Here is a 19,777-nt window from a genome sequence, read left to right as displayed (position 1 = left end):
GTGGGTCATCAGTTCTCAGGAGCCACTTCTGTTTGGTTTTGGTATTTTCTTAGAGATGGCCCCGCAATTTACTGTAGGTTAAGTGGAAAAATGTCTGGGCCTGAGTGGTGGGTATAAAGGCCAGCTGCAGCTATCTCTATAACCAAATTGGAGAACCAGGAAGGTGTGGGAGAAACACGTCATTCCAGTAATGCTGATCCAAAACCTGGGTTGCACTCGTGGTCCAAGTGCACAAAAGGTGGAAATGGAACATGCCTATTCATAGAGGATGGAGGTGATGACGAGTCACCATTGAGGAAGCTGGAACGGATGGAGTTAACATGCAATATCCTTCCTGTTGTGTCTAGATGTAGGGATGCGCAATGGGTCATAGGCCTTATTGCTGTGCTGGTGTCATGCAATGTCAATGTCAATCTGGGACATTGGGGTGCGCTGTGGCGCTGCACCCAGATCATATACGTACATGGGGAGCCAGGCTTGAGTCTGGCCTGGGTCTTCTCCCATCCCGACCCCATATCTCCCTCCCCACTTCTTTCCTGTCACATTTTCCACTACTATCCTGTCCCATCACAATAAAGGCACCAAAAAGCCCAAACATATACTAGACTAGAAATGCACTCAGAGAGTGCAGACCTCCACCAAGGAAGCTGTTTGACTGTTACATCCTAATTTCTTCTTTAAATCTTTCTGCCTTGTTTTGTGGAGTTAAAAACCGTAATGTGAAAATCCGTCCTATCCCGCAATGGTGAAGAATCTTACAAATAATTTAAAAAATCCTGGATACGGATCACCACCAAAATTTAATCACTTGTTCCTTTTGTAATTTCCAACAAAATGTCATCAAAATCAGTTCATAACTTTTTGATTCATCCTGCTGACAGACCGACAGACAAGGAAGAAAAATCTGCACTCACAAACTGCGTCTCATTATTTATTTATATTACCACCATGTCCAAAAGCAAACGCGTTTCGGCTATCAAGCCTTCATCAGTGCGTGGTAAGGTTTCTTCCTTAAGTTGTAAGTTCCTTACATTTTATCGCGCACCCAAAGACTTTCGTTTTTTCCAAGAAGTTGAGCGCGTCCTTTGCCAAAACTTGAAGACCGACAGACAAACCAACGCAACTGAAAACATAACCTCCTTGGCGGGGGTAGAAATGTAACCAATGAAGTGAACGTAAAACTAATATTGGAGTGGTGTCAGAATCGTTTTGTGCAGTGACTGACATTGACATGCCAGTGACCCAAAGTTTGGTGTTTCATCTCCAACTGCAGGTGACTTCTTAAAGTCAAAACAGTCCATGTCACACACACAGAGCGAAAACACTCACTCACTCCTTCACGCTCTTTTAAAGTCGAGGCAGCAACAGCAGCAGCGCCAACTCTCAAGGGGGTGGAGTGACTCATTTTCATCCTGCGCCAGGGCCGCGCATAACTTTGGCTGTCATTTGAAAGGGCCCCCAACCAATACACACAATGTAATGAGGACCCAATTCTGGGGCCCCTCTTTCCCTGGGCCCGCGACAAAATTACCCCTTTGTCCCCCCACGTTGGCTTCCCGGGTTCACGCAGGGCCGCTGACAGCTTTGGCTGGGCCCAGGACAAAGATGATGTACTGTATGTAATGAGGACCCAATTCTGGGGCCCCTCTTTTCCTGGACCCGTGACAACTGACCCCTTTGTCCCCCCCACGTCGGCTTCCCGGGTCCATGCACACACAGATGTCCCAGGCTGGGAACACAAGGTTCCTGTTGAGTTCTCCCAGGGCCTGCTCCATCGCAGCCCCGAGCCTCATCATCCCATGGCCTTGTGTTTGTCTGTTTCCATGTTATTGACCCAAGGACAGAGATACACCCTGGGGACCACCCGGGCCAAGTTAATGGGCCTTGTCGAGGAGGGATGTGGGAGGGCGGGTTAGGGGGTAATTTTTTTTGGCCGCGGTCCAGACTAGGGTCAAACGGTCAAACAGAGGGATGTGAATGTGCTGGTTTCATATGGGGGTGATGCGATGGAGACAGAGGCTGCTTTGTATATAACACAGGGTAGCAGACCTTTGCCTTCTTGTTCTTTTGGGGCTAGAGCTTTGCTATTTTAAGAGCAGCGTTCAGTACTTCTCAATTCTTCTTTATTCAATGCTTAAGTAAGAATCACGCCTGTTTTGGAAGAAGAGCACACAGTGGGTTAAAGTGCTTTAATGCAATTCTGAAGGCCTATTTATTAATATTTATATTCTCAACAACTCCTTAGCACTCCCCCATGTGGTGATAAGTAAGTATGATGTGTGTGAGTGCGGCCATGCTTTTTTTCACATGTGAGCTCTGAGCAGCTCGGGCCCCCAGAGGGATGACTAAGTAATGGAATCCTTACATCTATTGGTGTTGCGCAAGCCCTCTCGAAACACTAACAGCATGGATTGATTACGGCGACCCAGCATTCCGACGGTGGGGACCCGTCCCGGGAGTGGGTTTTTATTTTTTTTAATGGGAGTCCTGGAGGACATAGTGGGCTCTTTCAGAGCACCCCCTGACTGAGCTGTGTGCACAGATTACACTGTGGAGTCAGGAGGACGTCCTTCTTGTTTATCGCAGACTGTGGATTCACATAATTTAGCAGAACTTACATAATTAAAGGTGCTCTATGTAAAAATATTTACAGCGAGTTTTAAATAACGCAGAGTTAAGTCAGAGGTTGACAAATGACATGGGTAATGTACAAAATTGAATGACTGGTTCCACCTTGGTAGAGATATGATAATTTCTATGATTCTATGATTAATTAAAAGTTAATTTTCACTTAACACATTGTTTATGGTTACATTTTGAAGAGGGGACAATACTTCTAAGTATTTTGAATTTGGTTGCAGTACCAGGTTTGGCTACAATCCTACATATATATCTCTTTTGAGGAAAAATAGTTAATATAAAAAGAAAACAAAGTAAACTTGGGCACTTTTGAAAGGCCATCCTCATTTCTGTGACGACATTGGTAGTCCTAGAGAGTCATGTTATTTGTTTTAATGTGAAAACAGTATGGAGACACATAAGCGCAAAGTGAAACAAAAACAAACAGTAATACTGATTCCTCCATTTCAGTAACAGTCCTTTGAAGTCAAAGCCCTATAAAAATAGCAACTCTGAACCTTTTTAGTGCTCGGTCAGCACAGCTTTTTACTCTGGCGTTTCACACACTGATTCCAGTGATCCAACCATAAACGTAGTGGTGCTAAATAACATCCAAGATGGCAAGGGCCAAATTCTTCAGCTTCCCTCAGAAAATGTTGAATATTTTCTGGCTTTCATTTTCATAAGACTAATATTACACGGGTAAGGCATTGGTAAAGCAGTAGTATTACTGCTATGTCAAAAGGTTGCAGATGATCCAACAGGGTTCTTCTACCACCCCTACCTGGCTTATTTTCAGAGATATTTAGGAAGTACATTGTGGCTAAACTACAGCTGTGTGTAAAAAGACTGCATGGTGTCCTTGTAGGGAGGCCCCTTAGTATGCATAAGGATGAGGTATACCTGCCAGGAGGGCACAAGTTAGTTACTTATGCCTCTTTCCCACAGCCGTTTTTCTGGTAGGCCTATAGCTCGACACAGCGCAACTCGGCCGCCACATTTTGCTTTTCGAATAGGCAAGACACAGCTCAATCGCAAAGCAAAAAGTGGCGACCGAGTCACGCTGTAGGCCTACCAGAAAAACGGCAGGGGAAAGGAGGCATTACTTACCTGCTCTGCATTCAAGACTTACCAGTTCTAGCCTGGCTATTGCAACGGCAAGTCTCTTCAAGACTTAAGTCTGGCCAGGCAAACAATCCACAACATGTCTCTGTGGGAGATGCAAAGGGTTTTCAGATGCCTCTGTATGCAACAGGTTTAAGCTTCAATCGTTTAGACCACCCAGTCCTTTACTTTACTTTACCTGTTAACTGAGCTGGTGTGTCACTGCCTAAAACACGGCCATTGTAGACGTGTTCAAAATCCACTGGTTCCCTTGTTCAGGGGAGTTTGAAATGTTGTAGATGGTTTGCCAGGACAGACTAAAGACTCGAAAAGACTTGCCGTCGTGATAGCCAGGTTATGTCAGTCCAGCCACAGAGGGCGAAGTTCTCAATTTGCTTTACACAGAAACACCAAGCTGACGTTGACAGGAAATATAGGGGGGTGGATATGTATTGTGCATCCATAACATCATCCTCTGCAAATTTTAGAATGTACAATAACGACTTCTATATGGAGTCTATATGGAGGTAGTACTTAAAACCTAATGGAAACAAGAGTCTGCCGGAGTCTGCCTGAGGCTGCAGCGTGGAATATACTGTATACGGCTCTTCTCCCCCTCACTCAAGAGTGCAATGGTGTATGATTGTGTGTCCCAGCAGACGAGCATGATTTTTTTTGTGTGTTTAAAATCCCCCGCTTATTTTGTTATAGTCATTTATTCAACATTTCATTTCCCCCATTTTCTTTTCTCTTTAAAACAAGTCCAGTATTTCACTAGGTTTAGGTACAGTCCACAAGAAAGCGAGAGAGGAGGAGTTGTTGGGTTGTTGATGTTGGGTAATGGGTTTTCAGTTTTGACTTAGATGTAAGCAGGACAAGAGCTGGATAACAAGTCCTTCAGTGCTGTTGTTGAAAGTTATCAGGAGGCGTGTCGTTCTTTAACGGCACCCTCGTTGCTCCTCCTTTTCTTTTTTCAATCCACACTCAGATCCACTTCATCTCCTTGATCTCCGTCCATCAGCAGGGCTGCGTACTTACTCGCTGTGCTGAATTTCTGCACAAAACAGGAGACAAAATGAAAAAAAGAGTTCATGAAAGGCAGCACATTATTCAGGACTGTCCCTCAACAAAAATGCATTTATATGAAATGGAAATGTGAAACAATGACAAAAAAAATCACAAAGGCGCTTGGTTTGAGAACCATAGGCACCTTGAAAGGCACCACATTATTCAGATGGTGTAGTGTGGCAAATGCACAAATATAAAATGGAAACATGAGACGACAATGACAAAATTTAAGGGGTCAGCTGTGTGTGTGTGTGTGTGTATGTGTGTGTGTGTGTGTGTGTGTGTGTGTGTGTGTGTGTGTGTGTGTGTGTGTGTGTGTGTGTGTGTGTGTGTGTGTGTGTGTGTGTGTGTGTGTGTGTGTGTGTGTGTGTGTGTGTGTGTGCGCGTGATTCAGGTTGGTGGAATGATATATTTTACTATTGAAGAGAGACCAGCTGGGACACATGAGTTGAAGGAAATCAAAGAAAATCCAAAAACTGGTGTGAACAACAACCATTTCTGAAAACAGGCCCGGCAGTGTTAATGATGTTCAAAGCTCTGGTGTTTCAAACACATTCCCCTGGGGAGCAAAGTGGTTCTAACCCAATGACATAATATTCCAGTCCATTAGCTGTGGAGTTCAACATCAGCTTCTGCTAGGGCTGTAACGATATTGTATTGAACCGAGAAATCGTCACAATACTGTATCGCGTTACAAGGAGTATCATACACAGTATCATGATTTGCCCTTTTAACTTTCTGATACCCATAAACCCAGAAAACAACCATGATATGAAGTGGTAGTGCTTCCAAGCATCATCATTATTACACAGAAACTTTTAAAAATTATTAGTAGTCTCTTGTAACCTATTTTACCTATAAACTATCATAGTTTTTATTCATAAAGTTTGTAATGTTGGCAATTGTGAAATCGTGGGGTGTATCGAACCGCGATACAAACCGAATCGTGAGTTGAGTGTATCGTTACAGCCCTAGCTTCTGCCCAGCGCAGAGAGAGGAAAAGAGGCAGTAAAACAGGTCATAAATCTGACACAAACTAACATGCTGGACTCCACAATAATATACTAGTTGTATACCATCAAAGACTCACGGTCAAGAAACGTTTAGATAGGATAAAAGAATGGTTGGACCTCTTCTTAAGCCCTTTCTAAAAGGTCCTAAAAGTGTTTTGCTGTTATATTTTAAGAGGAGATTATGTTAATTAGACAGGCTGTACAGCACATCCTGTAAATCACCTACTGTAGCTTTCCCCCCTCCTTAGTTTATCTGCTAGTGCTGCTCTGTAAATGTGCAGCACTTTTCTGTACTTGGGGGAAGAGGGATGAGGGGTGGGTATGACCAAGGGAATTTTGAGTTTTTTTGTTCTGAGATGATGGAGGTCATTGTGTGAGTAAATATAAAATATTCTGCTTTCTCCAGTATTGCTCTGCATTTATACAGTAATTCATGTACATATTTACACAATACACTGTTTACACAGTACGTACATATCAAATGTGAATTCATGAAACAAAACCAACTACATCTGAGGGAACAATAGCGAGGGGAAAACAGAGACAGAATAATGATGTGTTTTTCTGTGTTTTGGTGGCGTTCCCATGACAGAAATAACCATACATGTTATGCAGGAAAGGCCAAGCACCACCCAAGAGCAGAACTAAATAAAAATGCATCACACAGAGGGACAAAAAAACAAACACACACAAACAGTGAGAGTGAGAGATGTGGGAGGGCAGGTTGGCATACTCTCACCAGACCACCGGGGGGAGGAGGAGAGGAGAGGAGAGCAGAGAAGAGGAGAGGAGAGGAGAGGAGAGGAGAGGAGAGGAGAGGAGAGCAGAGAAGAGGAGAGGAGAGGAGAGGAGAAGAGAAGAGAGGAGAGGAGACCAGAGGAGAAGAAAGGAGAGGAGAGGAGAGGAGAGGAGAAGAGAGAGGTTTGCCTTTCCTGAAATCGCAAAAACAAATACTTTGGAACCAGCTGGACAAAACCACCATAACCACTCATTTGAAAGCGCTTCCGAGGTGGTCAGACGTACAAAATGGAGCTTACAAAAATAGAGGACTACGTGTGTGTGTGTTTGAAATAAATAGCCTGGGAGGTGCATTTCACAATTCAAGAGAGATACGGTAGCCTGATCTAAAACAGTCCCAGCTGTATGCATATCTGCGGTGAATTTATATCAGGTACAGAAACTAGTGTGGTTGGTGCAAGTTCTGATATGGTATTCCCCTTGTGTAGCTTCACAAACATCAGAGGTTTGGCCTATGCCTACAGTACAGTTTTGAAACTCAGTGTTGGGCGGGCTATGCTGGATCACTCAGTTCAATTATCCTACTGCAACCCTTGTTCAGCGAATCCAGTTAGAATGTTAAATACATACTAAAAATACAGTACATGAAAGGAAGTTATCCTGCATTATCTGGAAAAAACACAGAATGTTGCAAAGATGGAAATCTATTGTCTTAAAAACAAAAAAACAAACAAAAATAAAACATAAACAAACAAAAAACAGATCTTGTTACTCATTAAGCTTGCTGAACTACAGAGTAATGAAGTTCCATCACAAACATGTAAATGACATTGTAATGCAGCTATTATACTGCCACATGTGCTGTTGTTTAATTAGCCTGTATTATACCAATGCAGTAGAGAGGATGACATTTTTCGGGAATTCCCGCGGATACTCGTCAAAATTTAAAGAATGAACAGGAGCGGGCAGGAGCGAGAATAAAGATGAACGGGAGCGGGCAGGAGGGGGAATGACAAAAATAGATGATATTCATCATATTTAAAACAACCAAAAGTAGCCTACACCTGTCCACTGTAACACAGTTTCACCCTTGAGACCGCATTTGCTACGAGAGAGGACAGAGTGAACTACTTATTTTTTCTTTTCTTTTTTTTTTTTTTGACGAAACAAGATAAACACGAGAAGGCGGGATTGGGAGACATTCTTACAGGAGTGGACGGGATGGGATTTGTTTTTTTTTTACTCCAGCCCAGCCAAGGAAGGGACAGGATGGGATTTTTGTTTTGGGACCAGGATGGGACGGGAGGGAAAATCCACTCCTGTGACATGCTCTACAATGCAGGACATATTCAGCATTTAGGATTTGAGGAAAAGGTCCTGTGCACAGTTGGGCACTAAAATAGGCCAATTATATGAGCAACAGTTTGGGGTGTCATCAACAATTGATATTGAAGCTTCTTAAATGTTGGACTGATCGTGACTCAAGGCTGGACTTAAAAAAAGCTCTAAACTCACAGACTACACAGACACTTTATGGACTGTATGGAGGTTGGGGTCAGAAGTGCAGACTCTCTTTTCTTGTGGGGTGTAAAATTCACCTGTGTAAGATTCATGGTCCACTACTGACATTATAGTTGGCACTGATTATCATCATGTTTTCAATTAAAATGTTCTTTAATACTTAAAATATATAGGGTAACACTTTACTTGAAAGGATCGTCATTAAGCATGACATGAATGTCATGACACAGTCATGAAAGTACTGAAGTTGACCCAAGGCACAAGGTTAAGAATTATTAAAAACGCCAACAAGCTTCGGCCAAGATGTGACCTTCAAATAGGTTAGAGTCAATTGTTATTTAGTCAGTTGTTTCATATTTATATAATGGAAAATCACAGCTCCCAGAATAACTATACCACAGTACTTATACAAGCTAGCACCTATTATATCTACTGAGTATCAGATGCATGATAGGCTACTGTAAAACATCACACAATATGAAGTTCCAGGCTTAGGACTGCAATTGCATGATTAACCTGCCAACCAGTGCTGGGTAACCTCATCTCAGAAGTCATAATACAGTACCATATATTTGATCTAGCAATTCAGTAAACCAGTAGTTCAATAATTTACCAATACTTTTACCTGATATAGTAGAGATGTACAAAATCAAAGGGAGTGTACACTGCACACATAAGCAGACCAGGCTAATATGAAATATGTGATACTGTTATTTAAGCTTCTGAGTCCAGGTTAGAGCCCAGGTCACTGTGTGAAGGTGTCCAGGTAAGGTCATGTGTAAGGTGTGTGTAAAGCCAAGCTTAAACTACACGACTCCCGATGGTTTGTCCAATTTTGACGTCGGGGTGAAATGCACACAAGAAGAGAATCGCAACTGTCAATCTTATCCCTGCTCGCAACCACCGAGACAATGCCCGACGTTCTACAAGTATTTCCATTCGCAAATATCAAACATTGATTTCTAAGACTTGCGATCGGAAACTCTTTGAGCTGCCAAAGTTCTTTCTTAGAACGTCGCACACGACGAGGGAATCTTTACAGACTATGGCTTGCGATGGTCCTGGGGGCTAACGTTCCACCGATTGTCGGTGGGGTTTTCAGCCGAGAATCAGACCGATAGTCGTGTAGTTTGAGCCAGGCTTAAGGTGGTGGTATGGTTTGGGAGAGGGGGCACACTACTACCAGAGACAGACAGGCACTCACAGGGCTAGGAGGTTCCTCAAATCTCTTTGGCTCTGGTGCAGGCCTGAGATCACGCTCTCGTCTGCCGTCCTTTCTACAAGCAACGTACAGCACAATAGGAGTCAAAGAGCAAAGACCTGGAACTGTGACTCACGCACACAAACCACACCATCACACACTGACGTCATGTGACACACTACCATTTCAGCACAGCTTTTCTTCTGTATGGAACTAGACACTATCAAATACAATAATGTGGTACTCGTTCATTACAGACATCTAGCTTATTTTGGAATACTGTAGCTAGTGGCTATAATAATCATTTCCTTACTACGTACATAAAGTTATCGTTCAAAGACTGAGCCACTAGATCCTACTGTCAAGATGAACCAACTATTGTAACCAATTTGTCTAAACTCAGACAAAACTCCATAAACAGGTGTTACAGATCGTCTGTAGTTGCTATCCCCCTGTAGTATGCTGCAATAGCGAAGTAACATTGCCCTAGTTAAATCAGTCCCTGAGATATACAGTATTTACATGTCTTACGCAGCATTTCTTACAAAGGCTGTGTTAAAGCGTTCTTGCTTGGGACATATTCATCAAACAAATAAAAGCCTGAGTAAAAGCACGAGTACACAAAAATATGTGTTTTTATCATTTCACCACACCACTCTTGATCGGTCCTAAAGTAATCCAGGACAGGTCTTTTAGCTGTTTGAGAATTCTGGCCAGCAGGCAGTTGAATGAGTCAGTGCTGACAACAACTGTGAAAAAAGCCACTCACAGCATATTAGACAGTAATGGTGTGCATTGGCACTGCCCTTATGATACGATTCGATTACGATTACGATTCGGGAGGTAACGATTTGATTCGAATCGATTCAGTCCGATTCTACGATGAATGGCAATGCATTAAATTTTTGTACTGAAAGCAAGACAAATATTTCATCAGTCATGTGGCAATACAAGTAGTCAGATACTGAACAACACTTAATTTGCTGTTGTGTGTATCAGCCATGCAGTTTTCCATAATTGAATGTCAAGTTCATTTGCTCTGGAAATGCCCATGGAAGTAATTGAAACTTCAAACAAATATGCTGCATCAATTATGGCATTTGCTGAATCGATGATTAAATTGTCCTGCCCCGCAGTGCGATGCATTGCCGAATCGATTATTGTTGACACCACTATCAGACAGCACTATCTGTGATATCCATCACTGCCATAGTTGCTGATTCTTAATCCCTGTGGCTACAATGACCACTTCCATGCCAGTTGTAGCCATAGGCTAGCAGTTCCTTTCTCTTACATACAAGACAAGGATATGGAGAAGGAACCATGATATGAAGGGAGGAGAAGCAATGAATGCGCCATCAACTCGAAACAAGTCCAATTGAGGAAGCTACAGTTGGGATGATTTAGGCAAACACATAAAAGATAAAATCAGTGAAATTCAATCATAGATATGAACACTAGATGCTGTGTTCAGCCTGTACAGTAGTTGTGGTGCCGCCGTCTTGGTCTGGTATCCTGCGTTTTTCTTTTTAAAAATATTTGTTTTAGGGGCTTTTTATGCCTTTATTGGACGGGACAGTGAAAGATGGGACACGAAGCGAATGGGACAGATACACAGGGGAGGATCGGGAAATGACCACGGCCGGACTCGGACTCGGTCCTTGTGGGTGGGCATGCAAGCCCAAATGTGGGGGGCTTAGTGCGCTGCGCCACAGCGCCCCCCGGTATCCTGTGTTTTTTTTACTTCCAACAACAGGATAATGTACGTAAGTATCGTCTTGTCACCAATTGATGGCAGCGTTTTATCAGCTAAACATGGCAGTGATCTAGTCTTGAGCCATTCGTTCCAATACAAAGGAGTGGTTAACACGGCACCTAGGGTTCATATCTACGAGATTCAAAATTCTAGCCTTGTAAGGTTGGTGTCTTGACGAGATACCCCAGAGAAAATGCTTATGGAAATTAAAAATCAGTATTTAAGGAATTTCTCTAGCAGACACAGCAGGCACACACACACACACAAACACACAGACTAGTCATTACAACAGTCTAATATGAAAGGTCCCACAAGTCCACCCATCTCTACGTACTGGCAAATCAAATGTCACGTGGTCAATGGTGATCTGTACACTGGAAGTGGTGATATGGACTCCCGACTAAATCGGAAATTTAATCTGGCAGCAGGACACATCAGAACGAGACCGAGCTGACGGGTGAGCAGTGCCCAAAATGAGGAGGTTGTCATGGAGATGGGGAGATGGGCGGAGCCGCAAGAACTGTGTGCTCTGTAGCGCTACAGAGGATTGGCCACCACTGCCGCCACCGGCAGCAGCAGCAGCAGGGGCCGCCTCTGATTGGCTGACCTGTCCGCTTCCTTCCGCCGCTCCCGGCTGGCTGCGTCTCCGCGGCCCCGGCCCAGGCCTCCCGAGGACCCCCCTCCTCCCCGTCCCCGAGAGGGGCCCCGGTCGCGGCGCAGGCCCACAGCCACCTTGTTCTCATCTAGGAAGGAGAGGCTGATGTTGAGCTGGCTGCAGGGGAGCGAATCAGGGAGGGGAATGGAGCTTGAGGTGGGGTGGGGTGGGGTGGGGTGGGGTGGAGTGGGGTGGGGTGGGGTGAGGTAGGGTGGGGTGGGGTGGTTGGGGGTGTTGCTACTGAAGGTTACTAAGGGATCTGAGACAGGCTCAGGCTGGAGGAGCACAGGAGCCACACACATACACATAAACACACACGCATGTGTATACACACGCACACACACACGCAGACACTCACACACATACACACGCACGCACGCACACATACCATTGATAATGAGGAAGCTGGTGCACGCATACACACACAATAGACACACACAATGGACACACACACACACGCATGCACGCACACGCACACACACCACAAGGGGATGGCAGTCTACTACGCGGAGACTGAGCAATCTTGCCTTTCAGAGAGAAAAGCTTCAGAGGAAAGGATATGGGTGCAAGACATTTGAACAAGAAAATATACTCAAAACCAAAATGAATGAACGAATGACAAATGAATTTCCAGTGGACGGTCCTCTTACCTTTACCTCTTTGGGGTTCTGTCTCATCAGCTGAGCTTGGGGAGCTGCAACAAAGTTTACAATATAACGTTTTTCATTTAAAATCACACACAAAAAACAAAAGGCTTACCTTAAAGACAACACTGCATCTCTGTACATTACACTAACAATCCAAAGTAAAGAGAAAGCTTCCACATGCTGACTTCTACAATGTTGTGGGGAACTTTCAAAATATTTTTTGCCCCCCTGCCTAGCCACTAGCAGCTCTGTCAACATTATACTTTCACAGGACATACTGTGTGGATGTTATGTTACACCAGCTTTATATTTGAACAAATTCATCTCCTTGAAAGCTTACTGTGGACTAGTGTTGTTAATTTCAAAACAACCTAAACAAAGGACCTGGTCTATCCAATCAGATGCCTGCATCCAAATCAAATAAACATTGGAAGTAAAAAGCTTTTGATAAACTGTGAGTTTAATTCCTAACAAACTGCAATATTTTAAAACTTCATATTCTATGCTGTAAGATGAGGTGAGTGCAGTGGTCGCTGCTCTGGTGGAGTGTATTCAGCAATAAAGGTTGGCCTGGCAGGGCATTCAGTGATATCTGTGCAGTGTGCTATTTTTTGTGCTGTGTATCTGCAAAGTTTGTGTGTGTGTGTGTGTGTGTGTGTGTGTGTGTGTGTGTGTGTGTGTGTGTGTGTGTGTGTGTGTGTGCGTGCGTGTATGTGAGCGAGAGAGAGAGAGAGAGAGAGAGAGAGAGACTCTGTGCGCGCATGTTTGTGTGTGTGTGTGTGTGTGTGTGTGTGTGTGTGTGTGTGTGTGTGTGTGTGTGTGTGTGTGCATGCGCGAGTGTGTGTGTGTGTGCGTGCATGCGTGCATGTTCCATACCTGCTGAGTTTGGGGGGATTGCCGCTGATAGGGGATGTGGGGGTGTCTGTGCTCGAGGGCCGCGTGTCTCCATCGTTAGAGCTGGCGTTGGAGCTGAGTGCGCTCCGTTTGGCCCAGGCGTTCTCCTTGGGCGGTGGCGCGGGCACCACCTTCAGCGGCAGGGCTTCCTGTTTGGGTGGGGGCGGGGCTTGGCTACTGCTAGGCGACGGAGGCTCCTCTTCGCGCCCGCTGCCAAACACCTCGTTCTCCACAGAGCGCTCGCTCTCCCGGCGCCTAGACCCTGCGGAGGAGGAGGAACCAGAATACAACACCAGGATGAAACTTGAAAGCAGAGCACGGGAGGCTAGCTGCGCTGATGTCTACCAAACATGACAATTATTGATGGAGCACGTGAAGCTGTGGACAGATGTTCAACAACATTCATCTCAGCTAGTGTTTCTCAACAGGGGCGTTGGTGAGCCCCAGGGGGGCGTTGAGAAGGTTACAGCTGAGTGGGGGGGGGCGGGGCTGAGTTACCATCATGGGGCATAAGTCTATTTTATTTTTCAATACTAGGGGGCATTACCAGGCTTATGATGAGGTCAAGGGGGCGTTGGGAAGCTTATGACGAGGTCAAGGGGGCATTTGTTCAAAAAAGGTCGAGAACCACTGATCTAAGCCCTGGCACATTTAACAGCTACTGAAAGGCCCAGAGGAATCTGTGCAGATTTACAGACCTTCACACAAATTCAAGGAGTTCAAAAATAGCATAGAATGACGGACCCTGCTAAGCCGTTAGGTGGAATAATTAAGGAGTTGGCCTTGAGATCAGAATGTTGCAGGTCCCAAACCATGTACCGTAGGAATCCAGTTGGTTATTTCCATAATGCTACACTGTAGTGCCCTATAGAGCAAGGCATCTTACCCTACTATTTCTCCAGGGACTGTAACCAATACCCTGGGATAAACGTCTGCTAAGTGTAATGTTGTATTATAATGGCTAGCTAACCACCGTTTGATGGAGCACACCCAGCTGGGGCCAGATGTTCAACAACATTAGTCTACGCCCAAGCATCTAGTCCAGGGGGACAAAGGGGTTAGTTGTCCCGGGCCCAGGGAGAAGGGGGAGTAGAATTGGGTGATCATTACAATTGGTCCTGGGCCCAGCTGAAGCTGTCAGCAGCTCTGGTTAGAAGTGTTTGAGGTACTTGAAGGATGACAGCAAAGAGCACCACAATTAAATACAGCCTAGTAGGCTAGCTACAATGATGTCATCCCTGATTTAATGGTGAAAGACTTAAGGGCAGATTATAGTTCAGCAACGGCGCCTGTTGGTTACGGTCGCTTACCACTGTTGATGTTATAGATCTGCGCACGAGGTCTCATGTCGTTAGCCACATTTGGCTACATAGCTACAAGGCTACAGTACAGTAGTCAGACTGCAGGCATAGTGCCGTGAGTGCTAAACTGATGTATTGTTTGTTTGTTACTTACTAATTCAGTCATTGTAGTTTCATTTATTTACACACACTAGAAAGAAAGCGTTCGTATTCCACAGAATATTGACAGTTTGGCTCTCGTAATCTACCGGAGAGCTGTGCCGCCACGAGAACAAGGAAGTAGCGAGACGACCAATCACGGCGCCTTTTTTCTGCGACCTTCGCAACCGTCTGTCGCGTAGTCAGGTTTTTTTTGAGGCGCGCGACGACGGTTGCAGAGCCTCTGCGCGGGGGGCGTGGTCGCGCACAGACGGTTGCACAGGCTCTGCAACCGTCAGCGCCAATAAGTATAAATTGGCCTTTAGTCTTGAACAGAGGATTGCACATTTGAAACTATGTAGCAGGAGAAGTCATTTGGATGGTGCCCTGGAGCAAAGCACCTCACCCTAAATTTCTCCAGGGACTGTAACCAATATCCTCCGATAGTAAGTCTAAGTGGCTAACAAACAAGTTAGTGATGGACACATCCAGATGTTCCACAATGTTTCTCTAAGGCCTGGCACCTTGTGTGGTTATTGGATGTTCATGAGGAATTTGGGCAGATTTACGGAGCTTCAAAGAAAATTGAAGGAATTCCCAGGGTAGTGAATGAGCGTTAATAATTGATGGTATTGCCTCAAAACAACAGCGAAAGATTTCCGGAGAAACACAGTGCAGAACAGTGCGCTCTTTCAACCTCCCCCAAAAACACCCACACACGAATAAGATCTTCTTTTCTTTGAAGACAGTGTGGGCCAACATCAAAGATCACAAGAAAGTCTAACCCGGTCAACAGACCGATGACACATGGAAAAAGCAAAGCGGTTTTGGACGGTCTGACCGTCATAGTGGCATATAGAGACCCATAAGCATGACTAGAAAGTAATGCAGTATTAGAGGTGAATCCCCAGAATATTTCTGAATTATCTAGTACTGCAATTTCATTGACATGACAAAAGCCCATTTGTCATTAGCAGCCATTTCCTTGTGTACAAGCAGATTACATTCCATTACAGATACATTAAATGGACATGTGCTTTTATCCAAAACGACTCCCAAAACATGGAGATACGAACTAGTCACCATCATACAATGTGTGGGGAAGACTAGGTGATTTGATTATATGTAATGAATGTGTAACATGAACCACTAACAAATCAGCCCCCCTCCAGGGATCATGCAGCTGGATGCTGTGAGACACTAAAGGTCATGACCTCTCACCTCGGCCTGACATGCTGCCCGGCTGCGAAGACTCACTTCCTGTCCGGGAGCGTTCGAGTTGGTCCTCGCTGCGCCAGCTGGGATGCCTGCAGGGAGGTGAGTGCTGCGTTAACGACTCATATACCCGCAGTGGAGTAATGACCACAATAAAGTTTACGGCCCATTACAGACCACACAAAGCAGGGCCTTCTTCTTTTCAAAACAAACAACCTGCTTGTGGTGTTTGTTCTTGTGTGCTCAAGATTCTATTCTGCTGCCATGTGCTTTTGAGGTGGGCAGGGGTCCCTGAGGATTACTTGCTAGCCTGGATCATCTGATGACACAGAGCCCATGAGATGATACTGACTATATTGATCCTGAACAATGGTCGTCATTCCTGCCCAAGTTGTTTAAATATTACAGCAGAGGCAAAGCCTCTCCTCGTTCTGCTCCCTGCTCCTCTCCCAGTTCTCCTCCTACCTGCTCCTCTCCTAGTTCTGCCCCCTGCTCCTTTCCTAGTTTTCCTTCTGCCTCCTCTCCTTGCTCTCTTGCCTCCTCTCCTAGTTCTGCCCCCTGCTCCTTTCCTAGTTCTCCTTCTGCCTCCTCTCCTTGCTCTCTTGCCTCCTCTCCTTGCTCTCTTGCCTCCTCCTCACCTTTCCCGGGCCTGCGCTAGGGCCCCCTGCACCTTCCCTTCCTCCAGCTGTCTCTGCTGCCTCTCTAGCACATACAGTCCCTAAATTGTCCATGTGTCATGTCCCTATATTTGAATGTCCCATATTGAATATGGCTCTTTCTCAATGCTCAGTGTTCTAGCCTTGCTAGGACGTGAAATGGACCGTGATTGGATACTCTTTGGTGAACTCCGCGGAGTATCCAATCACCAGGTGCTTCACGTACTAGCAAGGGTAGAACACTTGACATTGAGATGGGCATTGATGTCTGGGTCACCTCTCGCGGGGCCTGCGCTCGGGCCCCCGGCCCTTCTCGTCCTCCAGCTGTCTCTGCAGTCTCTCCTGCTCCTTCTTCAGCCGCTCCTCCACCTCGCGCTCCTTGGCTGCTGTGTCTACGGGCCGCGCGCCGCCGAAGATGGAGGACGCCCGGTCGGATGCTGGCGCCGGCGCACCGCTGCCCTGCTCCGACGAGTCCTTTGGCACGCTGCGCGGCTTCAGCTGCAGCTTGGGCCTCTGGGTAGGGCCTGCAGACGAACACGTGTAACAGACATGCAGTACAGTGCACATGTTGTCAGCCTCTGGGGAGCGCATGCAGATAGACACAATAACCTGTTAAGACACAGCGTTATAAATTTGCTGTTACCAGAACGGCAATGACCAAGTCATAGTGCATTACTAAAGGCCCTGTGTTATGCCATAGTAGTGTAGTACTACAGTACTATGATAGTTAACTTTTCAATTACTATTTCAGCGTGCCGCTAGAGGTACGGCGTGCTTTAAGGGGTTAACAGTTTGTGCATGGATACATTTTACATGGCGTCATCCTCTGGGGAAGGAGTTTAGATGTACACGGTAACGTACAGTGGGTTACAAAGGGTGTCAGTCGTTTTACCTAGATTCTCTGGGAAAATTTGTTTTTTTTCACTCAATGCACTTTAAACTCAACTTTGATCTCTGAGGATAATTGAAATGATGGCTTTACAGTTTTTCTCGATGGCTTCCACACAATTTCTGGTACTTCACACACATTTCTCGGAACATCTCACCCATTTCCCAACTCCCCTAACCAATGTCACTGAACACTAAACACAATTCCAACAACACAATCTTTACACTCATATTTCAGTTTTAAAACACACTCTTTTCAAACCACTACACACAATTATCTGGATTACACACAATTTTCATGAAGGAAATCCCTGGTTGTCGCATTGAACACACTGTCATTCAAAATACTAAAATCAACCGCCATACTATGCTCACTTCCTCATCACATGGGCAGACTCTCTTCATACCGGTTTACAATCTGAAATCATCACCCCCATAAGGACACACATTGCATGTGATATTGATGAAAACATGAGTGGATGCAGTGAGAAAACACATTTGTTTAGTTCTTGAACTCCAAAATACTTTATACAGGAGATCACTTTCATGTGGTTACCAAATATTTTACAATAAATTAGTGCAATTTTTCAAATGTCAGAAAAAAATGTAAAATATACACACATCTGTGTAGTCCAAGTCTAAAAATAATATTTCAGTATTTTACTACAGAAAAATCTCTTTAGTAAGTAGAACACTGAAGAAAATACGTTTCTGTTGTGAGTCAAGTTGAGCATAGAGTTTTACCTTGTGCATATTACTGTGCAATGGTTCACATAAGAGTGTATTAAAATGACTACTTGTGTGTGTCATTTGAGAACAAAATGACCTTTTTAGAAGAGAGTACATTGTTTTGAGACAAGACGTGCGTTTTTCAGAGGAAGTGAAGAGTTTTGCCCGTTGTGTGTGAGGTTTGGAGATTTGTGTGTAGAGTTTTGAGAATTCGAGAACTGATTCCAAAAATTGTGTGTAAGCAATCGAGAAAAACTGTAAGACAGTGTCATGCCCTGGGTCTCTGACGTGAACGCTGAATACTTAACTAGACATCTGCAGTACTGATAAAGATAAATTCAGTGTCTGTTGAGAGGACCAAAAGCCTACCAAGGCGAGTTCAGAAAGTCAAATCACTGTCTGGCATTCGTTTCTTCTTGCCTGTGAACTTCACACATGTGAAACTGGCAATCAGATAATCTACTTGGCTGCTGATTTGAGAAATTAGGATCAGATGGTTCAGTGAGTGGCTTGAATACATATGTTTCATGACTTCTTAAGAAGCTGGAATGGACACCCCTAACCCACCTCTATCCCTTCGCATTGAGCTCTGAAAACCATTTTTTGATATTGGAAAGGAAACTTAGTTTGTGTGAAGTGGGAAAATACAGTGGAAAGTAAACTAATCATAGATTAACATGTCTTGATGGTCTTATTACAGCATGCAGTCTCAGATGGAAATTCAGTCTCTCACTCAAACTCGGAAAAAACTTATTTCTCGTTTACAAAAGGAGAGAAAATGACTGATGATAAAATTTGAGCTTACTCACCTCGGTCCTCACGCCTCTCATCCCGTCTCTCAAATGTATCATCCCTGTCACTATAGCGATCGCGGTCACTATAGCGATCCCGCTCTCCGTAGCGATCACGATCACCATAGCGGTCTCCTCCGCCACCTCCACCTCCACCCCTGTAGTCATCCCGCTTGTCATCATAGTCACGTCGAAAACCGCTGCCAAAAGGCCGACGGCCACCGCTGCGCGAGTCATAACCACCTTAAAAAGAAGCAGCACAGTACAGCACGTGATCAAATAAGCACATTGTCATGATATGATATTATACATTTATTATGGGCAGTAATAAATTAGTACCATGGATCTGGTTCAGCCAATCATTAGAACTAATCATTAGATTAGTTTAATAATCCTAACTGTCCCCAACCTCTCTGGGTCTGAGGGCTACCAAGGGCTACCCGAGGGCTACTGAGAGCTACTTTTGTTCAAAATCCTCTACTGATGTCTTGGCATCATTCTCATATCACACTATTATTGAATGATAATTGGCCTATAGGTTATAAAGAATAAATAATCTCATATTTAAATCAAGAAAAGCATTAACTGTGGCTAAAATCTGGTAGTCGTCACTGTTTATTAACATCCTTGGTGGGCACCACAGAAGCTCCTGGAGGGCTACCTGGCACCCGCGGGCACCACGTTGGTGACACCTAACAGTTGCGTGCACAGACATTTTGGGGGCAAGTGGAACTTCTGACTGCCTTACCAAGCTTATAGAGGCTATATATTGTATCGGGGGAATATTGTAACATGCATTTGATCGTGAAGCATTTGTAGATTTATCATGTCAACATGGAACTC

General features: G+C 44.7%; 1 protein-coding gene across 3 annotated transcripts in view; it reads right to left on the bottom strand.

Annotated features, from left to right (window-relative positions):
- Nucleotides 1–2,938: 2,938 nt before the first annotated feature.
- The window catches only part of eif4ba (eukaryotic translation initiation factor 4Ba), a 38,796-nt gene continuing 21,957 nt past the window's right edge, over nucleotides 2,939–19,777 (bottom strand). For 2 of the 3 annotated variants that reach the window (XM_063209231.1, XM_063209230.1), the window contains exons 8-13: nucleotides 18,953–19,177; nucleotides 16,804–17,050; nucleotides 15,877–15,962; nucleotides 13,199–13,478; nucleotides 12,326–12,369; nucleotides 2,940–4,777 (exon numbers count right to left, since the gene is read on the bottom strand). In XM_063209231.1, coding sequence (XP_063065301.1) covers nucleotides 4,758–4,777; nucleotides 12,326–12,369; nucleotides 13,199–13,478; nucleotides 15,877–15,962; nucleotides 16,804–17,050; nucleotides 18,953–19,177 — 902 coding nt within the window. In that variant the 3' untranslated portion in view covers nucleotides 2,940–4,757. Of the gene's footprint in view, nucleotides 4,778–9,267; nucleotides 9,341–11,627; nucleotides 11,764–12,325; nucleotides 12,370–13,198; nucleotides 13,479–15,876; nucleotides 15,963–16,803; nucleotides 17,051–18,952; nucleotides 19,178–19,777 lie in introns of all 3 variants that reach the window. The other variant, XM_063209233.1, reaches the window with a different exon arrangement.

Source organism: Engraulis encrasicolus, chromosome 10 (assembly GCF_034702125.1).
Source record: "Engraulis encrasicolus isolate BLACKSEA-1 chromosome 10, IST_EnEncr_1.0, whole genome shotgun sequence".
In the NCBI taxonomy this organism is placed as follows: Eukaryota; Metazoa; Chordata; class Actinopteri; order Clupeiformes; family Engraulidae; genus Engraulis; species Engraulis encrasicolus.
This window is presented reverse-complemented; position numbering and strand designations above follow the sequence as displayed.